Consider the following 9,895-nt stretch of genomic DNA (forward strand, 5'->3'; position numbering starts at 1 on the left):
ACAAAAGGACAAAAAAAATTAACAAAATGACGCAAACAAGACACAACATGACAAGAACGAGACACAAAAGGTTAAAAGCGACACCAGCGGGATGCGCCTGGGCTGATTAGTGTCTAATTAAGCGGCTGAATGAGGTTTTGTGTGCCGCCTGATAAAGGAAGTCGTTCACTCTGAGGTTCATCCATCAATCACCTTTATGACTGATGAGCTCATAAAGCCGCCGTCGTGTGGAAGGAGACGCTTCACGGACGTCCTCTTATCGGCCTGTGTGTGTGTGTGTGTGTGTGTGTGTGTGTGTGTGTGTGTCGCCGGGTCTCACCTCTGCAGGTGCGCGTGGTGGTGTTGAGGTAGTACTGGTGGGCGCAGCTGTCGTACTGGCACTCCCCGAACAGCAGCACCTTGGTCGGGTCGCGGCACGACGAGCAGACGCCGGCCATGTCGCAGGTCAGACACTGGCTGTCGCACGCTGCCGGGAAAACACAGAACAGGTCAGAGGGCGGAAACACAACACCGGGAATCAGAAACACCGGCCGGGTGTCGGGTTTTATCACAACCAGACATGACACGATGCAAAACGAGACACAAGAGGACGACAAGAAGACGTGAAACAGCACAAATGAGACACAAAACGACAAAAACAAGACACAAGAGGATGAAAGGAAGCGAAGAAACATCACAAACACGACACGAAACAACAAAAAACGAGACAAAAATTAGACAAAACAACAAAAACGAGACACGAGAGGATGAAAGGAAGATGTGAAACAGCACAAATGAGACACAAAACGACAAAAATGAGACACGAGAGGACTAAAGGAAGATGAGAAACATCACCAACAAGACACAGAACGACAAAAACAAGACACAAGAGGATGAAAGGAAGCGAAGAAACATCACAAACACGACACAAAACAACAAAAACGAGACGAAAATGAGACAAAACAACAAAAATGAGACACAAGAGGACTAAAGGAAGATGAGAAACATCACCAACAAGACACAGAACAACAAAAAATGAGACACAAAACAACAAAAACGAGACAAAACAAAAACGAGACACAAGAGGACAGAGAAGAAACAGCACAAATGAGACACAAAATGATAAAAGCAAGACAAAACAACAAAAACAAGACATGAGAGGATAAAAGAAATACGTGAAACAGCACAAATGAGACAAAACGACAAAAACGAAACACGAGAAAGATGAAGGGAAGACAAGAAACAGCACAAACAAGACAGAAAACAACAAAAACGAGACACAAAACAACAACAACAACGAGAGGACTAAAGGACACAAACAAGGCACAAACTGACAAAAAGGACAAAATGACAAAAACAAAACACAACAAGATGCAAAATGAGACACAAGAGGATAAAAATGAGACGTAAAATAACACAAACAAAACAAACTGACAAAATGTGACACAGACAAGACAACATGACAAAAAACAGACAGAAGAGGATAAAAAGGAGGCACAAAACAACACAAACTGACAAACAATAGACACAAAATGACAGAAACGAAACAAATGAGACACAAAACCACAAAAACATGAAACAAAAGAATGAAAATGAGACACAAATCAAACAAACAAGACACAATCTGACAAAAAGAGACACAAAAGGATAAAAACGAGACATTAAATGGCAGAAACGAGTGTAATTAGCACTTTTGTTGTTGTTTTTATCATTTTGTTCATCATTTATGGGACCGTTTGCAGTTCAGATGTTGAATCTGGGAAACACGAACACTGAGTAGATTTTTGCTCTCAGATTGGATCTAAAATACTTGGTTTTGGTCTGAACACAACCTCCAGTGACTCCTGGTAACTAGTGATAAACTACTACTAACTACTAGTAACTACAACAACCAAAATAACAGGAAGGCTAGCACAGCAGTGACTTTATAAAAATGAATGTAAACTCTATGTTACTATCTGCTGCCTATTTGTTGAACGTCGGCGTCACACTCACCCTGGCAAACCCGCTGGCCGTTGTCATAGTAACCGAGGGGGCACTTCGGAGCGCAGAGGCCGGAGGGCAGCAGAACGCTGCCGGACAGACAGGAAGTGCAGGAGAGAGGCCCCGCCCCACTGCAGGACTCGCAGGACGCATGGCATTCTGGGAAAACACACAANAGAGACAAAAAACAAGACAAACAAGCAACAAATGGGTAAAAATGACACATAGAACGACACAAACAAAACACACCTGGACAAAAATTTTTACATAAAATGACAAACGAGAGACAAAAGGACAAAAAAGAGTCACAAAGGGATAAAAAAATGTGAAATAAAACAACACAGATGACACACAAACGGACCAAAAAACAACAAAACGACACAACCAAGACACAAAAGGACAAAAATGAGACATAAAACGACAAACCAACAAATCGCAATATGACAAAAAATAAGACACAAGATGACAAACGAGAGACAAAAGGACAAAAAAAATTAACAAAATGACGCAAACAAGACACAACATGACAAGAACGAGACACAAAAGGTTAAAAGCGACACCAGCGGGATGCGCCTGGGCTGATTAGTGTCTAATTAAGCGGCTGAATGAGGTTTTGTGTGCCGCCTGATAAAGGAAGTCGTTCACTCTGAGGTTCATCCATCAATCACCTTTATGACTGATGAGCTCATAAAGCCGCCGTCGTGTGGAAGGAGACGCTTCACGGACGTCCTCTTATCGGCCTGTGTGTGTGTGTGTGTGTGTGTGTGTGTGTGTGTGTGTGTCGCCGGGTCTCACCTCTGCAGGTGCGCGTGGTGGTGTTGAGGTAGTACTGGTGGGCGCAGCTGTCGTACTGGCACTCCCCGAACAGCAGCACCTTGGTCGGGTCGCGGCACGACGAGCAGACGCCGGCCATGTCGCAGGTCAGACACTGGCTGTCGCACGCTGCCGGGAAAACACAGAACAGGTCAGAGGGCGGAAACACAACCCCGGGAATCAGAAACACCGGCCGGATGTCGGGTTTTATCACAACCAGACATGACACGATGCAAAACGAGACACGAGAGGACGACAAGAAGATGTGAAACAGCACAAATGAGACACAAAACGACAAAAACAAGACACAAGAGGATGAAAGGAAGCGAAGAAACATCACAAACACGACACGAAACAACAAAAAACGAGACAAAAATTAGACAAAACAACAAAAACGAGACACGAGAGGATGAAAGGAAGATGTGAAACAGCACAAATGAGACACAAAACGACAAAAACAAGACACAAGAGGATGAAAGGAAGCGAAGAAACATCACAAACACGACACAAAACAACAAAAACGAGACGAAAATGAGACAAAACAACAAAAATGAGACACAAGAGGACTAAAGGAAGATGAGAAACATCACCAACAAGACACAGAACGACAAAAAATGAGACACAAAACAACAAAAACGAGACAAAACAACAACGAGACACAAGAGGACAGAGAAGAAACAGCACAAATGAGACACAAAATGATAAAAGCAAGACAAAACAACCAAAAACAAGACATGAGAGGATAAAAGGAAGATGTGAACCAGCACAATTGAGACAAACTGACAAACAATAGACACAAAATGACAGAAACGAAACACAAATGAGACACAAAACCACAAAAACATGAAACAAAAGGATAAAAATGAGACACAAATCAAACAAACAAGACACAATCTGACAAAAAGAGACAAAAGGATAAAAACGAGACATTCAATGGCACAAACGAGTGTAATGAGCACTTTTGTTGTTGTTGTTTGTAGAATTTTTGTTTATCATTTATGGGACCGTTTGAGGTTCAGATGTTGAATCTGGGAAACACAAACACTCTGAGTAGATTTCTGCTCTCAGATTGGATCTAAAATACTTGGTTTTGGTCTGAACACAACCTCCAGTGACTCCTGGTAACTAGTGATAAACTACTACTAACTACTAGTAACTACAACAACCAAAATAACAGGAAGGCTAGCACAGCAGTGACTTTATAAAAATGAATGTAAACTCTATGTTACTATCTGCTGCCTATTTGTTGAACGTCGGCGTCACACTCACCCTGGCAAACCCGCTGGCCGTTGTCATAGTAACCGAGGGGGCACTTCGGAGCGCAGAGGCCGGAGGGCAGCAGAACGCTGCCGGACAGACAGGAAGTGCAGGAGAGAGGCCCCGCCCCACTGCAGGACTCGCAGGACGCATGGCATTCTGGGAAAACACACAAATAGGATTCATTAGCGAGGACGAGATGAAACGGAGCAATGCTAAAAATTAATAAAGTGCTGCAGAAAGGATAAAAACGAGACGTAAGAGAGACTCAAACCGACGTAATGCAACACAAAACAAAGGTGAGACAAAACGACACAAGCAGGACCAAAGATGATGAAAAAAAAGACACAAAAGAATAAAAACTAGACTCAAAATGACACAAACGAGACACAATATGAAAACAAAGGAGACAAAATGACACAAATGAGACATAAAATGACACAAAGGACACAAGTGAGACGCGAAACCTAAAAAAATAAGACATAAAAAGATGCAAAAGAACAAAAAGTGACACAAGCGAGACACAAACTAGAAAAAAACAGTGACAGAAACAAAAAACAAGAGAAAACGACACAATCAAGACTCAAAATGTGAAAAGCCCGACATAAAAAAACTAAACAACAACAAAAATGATGCCAGGAGGAGGTAGATTTTGAAGAAAGCAGAAAATGAGACAAAAAAATTGCATAAAATCTCATAACATTCCTCAAAATGGTGGCGCCAAAGACTTTTTTGTGCGTCCTGATGTGCTACAGGTTCCTACCAAATTCGTAGGTGGAGGCCAAACGTAGTTCCCAGGGTAACCCATTGAAATGCTTTTCGACGGCACTTCCTGTTGTCGGGCGAATCGTCAAAATTCCATAGGGGGCCATTTCCACGCCCTCAGATTTTGCAAAGTGTTTTGATATCTTTTAATCAATAAGTCCTGCTGTCATTTCTGGCCAAATTTGGGGTCTGTCAGACTTTCCCCCTCGGAGGAGATAGAGCTTGAAAATGGCCAAAAATGAGCAAAAATCACCCAAAATCTCGCCGCTTATTCAAAATGGCAGACTTCCTGTTGGGTTTAGGGTATGGGTTTCCTGGGGGTGTTTTTTGCGTCCTGACATGATACATACCAAATTACATAAGTCTTGGTGAAACGCACTTTCAGTGCTACACCGTTGAAATTTCCAAGGGGTCACTATGGAGCCATTTTGCCTCTCACATGCCCAAGTTCCCTAAAATGTCAAACCTTTTGCCAGTTTGGTTGAGTTTTTGAGCATATTCAGGCCCTTAAAAATGCTCTTGTTTCACTTGGAAAATTGAATCAGAAGGGTTTCGAAAGGTTCCTCGCAGTTACCCTAATAACAAAAATAATAGTGAGGGGCGCTAACCCCTAACCCTAACCCTAGCTCACCTGGTTGAGCTGGCATCCCATGTGCAGGGCTACAGTCCCAATGTGGAGGTCATGAGTTCGAATCTCGCTCATGACCCTTTACCACACGTCCTCCCCCCAATCTTCTCCCCTACTTTCCTTTCTCTCTCTTACTGTACTACCGAACAAAGGCCCAAAAAAACAACTTTAAAAAAATAATAATGGTGGGGATTTTGATATTTAGCCTGATGTTGATGCTGCGAGCTAACGAGTGCAACTACATTGATATTTTATGTCTAAAATAACCCTAAAACCAACCAAAAAAACCTCAAAAACTCAACATCCATCTCACTACATCCTATATCACGTTCCATCAACACGACTTTTCTGCTGCGACTCCTCTGATCTCTTGAGTCTCTGTACGGTTTCCAACACAAACGTGGAGCTCAGAGGAAATCTGGAGGATTTTAATGCACGTCAAATCAAAAACCAGCTTCTGCAAGGTTGAATCCAAAAAGAAAAGAAATAGATGTAACTCGTGAGACTATGTGTTTTTGAAGCTGAACGTTTTGTTTAATATTCACTCTGAGCAGCTTCTCGAGGTCGGCGGAGAGGATCGAAAAACAAACTCCTACCGGGTCAGGAGATGAAGCTAATTCTAAAAAGGCCGATGAATAAAACATGCAGGGTTTTGACGAGGGGTTTTCTCGCAGGTTTTACATTCAGCCGCGCCCTCTGACCTCCGTACGAGCTGAGTGAAGGCGTAGACGTGCTTACTGATGCAGGCTCCGTGCCAAGCGTAGCGGCCCGGAGGACAGTCGGAGACGCAGTGGTCGCCCAGCAGCCACGTCCTCGGAGCTCTGCACCACAGACAGACGCTGCCGACGCCGGTCTGGAGGTCGGCGGTGCAGCGCTGGCAGTCTGGACTGCACTCTGTGGGGGGAGACACAAGAAGGAAGGCTTAGATTAGCACACACAAACTCAGGATGCAACTGAAGTTGACACAATGCAAAACTTCCACCTTAAGAAAACTTGTCCGCATCCAAATGAGACTTAAAATGTTCAGTTTTACGATTTTCTGGTTGCATCGACCGTAGCCTCACATACAGGCTATAGTAGATGCTAGCTGGTCGGCTGTGCACAGAGAGGCCTCTAGTCTCCACTCAGTTACTTAAAATGAGGCTTAAAATAATCTTCACTTGAGTGCAGAGCTTCTTAAAGAGGGAAAAATGTAAACTAGATGTCCTCATTGAAACACTACAATATACGAATGTCCCCTAAATGCCTCACATACAGGCTATAGTAGATGCTAGCTGGGTGGTTTTCACTTAGAAGCCTCTAGTCTCCACTCAGTTACTTAAAATGAAGCTCAGAGCATCTCAAAGAGGCAAAATGTAAACTAAATGTCCTCATTGAAACACTACAATATACACATGTCCCCTAAATGCCTCACATATAGGCTACTATTGATGCTAGCTGGTTGGCTGTTCACAAAGAAGCCTCTAGTCTCCACTCAGTTACTCAAAATTAGGCTTTAAATAATCTTTACTTGAGTTCAGAGCATCTCAAAGAGGCAAAAATGTAAAATAAATGTCCTCACTGAAACACTACAATTTACAAGTGTTCCTTAAATGCCTCAGATAGAGGCTACAGTAGATGCTAACTAGGTAGTTGTGCACATAGAGGCCTCTGATCTCCACTCAGTTACTCAAAATGATGCTTAAAATAATCTTTACCTGAGTTCAAAGTATCTCAAAGAGGCAGAATGTAAAAATATGTCCTAATTGAAACACTACAATTTACCAATGTTCTCTAAACGCCTCACATACAGGCTATAGCACATGCTAACTGAGCAGCTGTGCACGGAGGGGCCTCTAGTCTCCACTCAGTTATTGCAGCTTAGTCATACCATGCCACAAAAAATGTCTTTTCCTTGCATCAAAATAAAACTTAAACTAGTCTCAACTTGAGTTCAGAGCATCGAGAAGAGGCAAAATGTAAACATAAATGGCCTCAGTTGCTCAAAACTTCCTCACTGAAATACTACAATTTAATGATAGTCCCTAAACGCCTCATATACAGGCTATAGTAGATGCTAGCTAAGTGGCTATGCACAGAGAAGCCTCTAGTCTCCATTCAGGTACTGCAGCTCATTCAAACTTGTTAACACAATGCTACTACTGCTGTACAATTGCCCTAAAAGTGGCCTTTTTTCCTTTTTACTACTTTGTTTTTGGATTCAGAGACGGTATACCGTTCATTATTGAAATCGGCATGATGACAACTTTATTTTCAATTAGAGCTTCACAATCAAGGGCAGAATGATAACCTCGGTGAAATTTGTCAACACAATGCTGCTACTACTGCGGTACTTTTTGTTTTCCTTTGATTAGCTTTGTTTTTACTAGCTAGCAGCAGCAGCCTAGATGCTAGTCAGGTAGCCATGCACAGAGAAGCCACTAGTCTCCACTCACTCACTGCACTCCACGGTGCAGCTCAGAAACTCAAACAGGTGACCAAAATATAGTTTAAACAGAGTGAAATAAAGTGTTCTAATGTCAGATGTATCAGAGTTAACACTGAACATATTTATCTACATGTTCTCCTTTCTAGGAGCATTTCAAATGTCAATCGTTTCAAAATTGTGGTCGGTTTTCTGTGCAGCCCTATTTTCTATTTTCTATAAAGCCAAAGAGCACAGACTAAGTACATTCCAACACATTTTGTAAAACAGGCTTTTAACATCAAGTTGAACATTAAATGTAGGAACATTTGTAGGATTTATCAAGACTTTTCGGTGACATTTAAAGACTTTGTTTGCTCAGTCAGTCGTCCACATCCAAGATAGAAGCCCATCGAACAAAATGAACCCAATAATTTACAGACCAGCATGTTTCTTCACTATAAATCTCCTTCATAATTCTTCTCCGTCAGGTTGTGACGTGTTAAACTGAGGACAAAGAGCCGCCGATTAATCACGTCATCCGTTTATTTAGAAAACTTCAGGATCTGTACAGAACGTCTGCAAAAACCTGTGAACCTTTCAAAAGCACTAAAAGCCTCGTGGGAGCTGTGCTGAAAGTCACACAAAAGAAAAGACAGGAGCAATTACCAGAGGATAATTACACGTATGAAACATTCATAAAAAGAAAGATTATAATTAGGATGTCTCATCTGAGAAACGTGCACAAATCAAACTGAATTAATTACTCTTCTGTGTGAAAGAAATTCTGGCTGCAGACGTCAAGAGAGCAGAAATTAGGAGGTTTTTTTTTTTGTCTCTTTTTGCATCTTTAAAACTTGGATCTTTGTTAAAAGCTAAAAGCCGTTTCCCTCCTGCTGATATAAACCCTCAGAGCCGAGCGCAGCCAAAGGGAGGCGAGATGAGCACGACTATAACGAACACCTTCTTGTTTTATCTGATGGCGCGGAGGCTTCGTCTGGCCGTGGAGTAATCCGACTGTGCTGAGATGAATATCTACCGGACTAAGCAGAACAACGGGGCTGTGCAGGTGTGGAGTTATGTGCTGGTCAAGTGAGGACAGGAGGGAAAGAGGTGCATCATGGGGGTACATGGCAGCATGGAGGTGGATTTAATCAAAAAATTGCAAGTGACCTTTACAGCGCTTTAGAAAAAACCATGAAATAAAAAGTTAAAACAACACCTGCACAAATTGAATTCTAAACCGAGCGTTCTAAACAAAAACCAAAAGAAGGAAACAAACTTCAGCCACCTCTCTTTCTATTCTTATCTGAGCTAAAACTTTTTTTGTATTTATTCTCTGCCTTGCAGGCATGTTTTCTTTAACTCTCTGTTTCCATGGCTGTGCTAAACACATTCATTCACAGGCTGCACTTTCTTTTCTATTGATTCATTTTCCATAAAAACAAACATGTATGTGTGGAAGTTCTATTTTTTAAAAAAGAAAAAATAAAGATGATACTCACTGCTTGCACCAAAATACCACTCAGGCCCTGAGGGAGAACTTTTATTCTCACGTCTTTGTGTTTGAGCAACACAAGCGAACTGATGGAAAATGCTGATTACTAATGACTCATTATGAATGCATTTTTCTGCTGCAGACTCCGGCCTCAGTTTTAACCAATATGTTGGAGCACTTCTGTTTGTTTAGGTTCAGTATTAACAAGTAAAATAGGACCTTGCTATCCGACAGGTTTTTAAGAAAAACAAACAGAACCCACAAAAAGCAGCCTTAACATACCGACAGCCTTGGATTCTGACTCATGACACAAATAAGGATAACAGCGTATTATCTGACTTAACAATCCCACAGATTGACTACACTCAGGAGCATCAGCAGCCAACTACTGCCTGTACGTTCGGCCACTTCCACCCCGTCGAAGCGCTCCCCAGGGCTGGAAATGCATCTGGCATCTGAAACTGACATCTGCCCATTTTTAAGCTGAAATCCCAACATTTTCATCATTTTTTCACCCCAATGGAAATTCTCAATAAATCTCTCGCAAGTTGGAAATTGAAAAAGATGC

The 9,895-nt window shown here is 42.0% G+C and overlaps 1 protein-coding gene across 1 annotated transcript in view; it reads right to left on the reverse strand.

The window, feature by feature from the left end:
- The window catches only part of LOC103372019 (extracellular matrix protein FRAS1-like), a 157,257-nt gene extending 147,462 nt beyond the window's left edge, over nt 1-9,795 (reverse strand). The window contains exons 1-4 of the mRNA XM_008301532.1: nt 9,726-9,795; nt 6,164-6,319; nt 4,045-4,191; nt 2,758-2,904 (exon numbers count right to left, since the gene is read on the reverse strand). Of these exons, the coding sequence (XP_008299754.1) occupies nt 2,758-2,904; nt 4,045-4,191; nt 6,164-6,319; nt 9,726-9,795 (520 nt within the window). The remainder of the gene's footprint in view (nt 1-2,757; nt 2,905-4,044; nt 4,192-6,163; nt 6,320-9,725) is intronic.
- Between the last annotated feature and the right edge of the window lie 100 nt (nt 9,796-9,895).

The sequence above is a fragment of the Stegastes partitus genome, unplaced genomic scaffold, assembly GCF_000690725.1.
Source record: "Stegastes partitus isolate 25-593 unplaced genomic scaffold, Stegastes_partitus-1.0.2 Scaffold1683, whole genome shotgun sequence".
NCBI classification, from domain to species: domain Eukaryota; kingdom Metazoa; phylum Chordata; class Actinopteri; family Pomacentridae; genus Stegastes; species Stegastes partitus.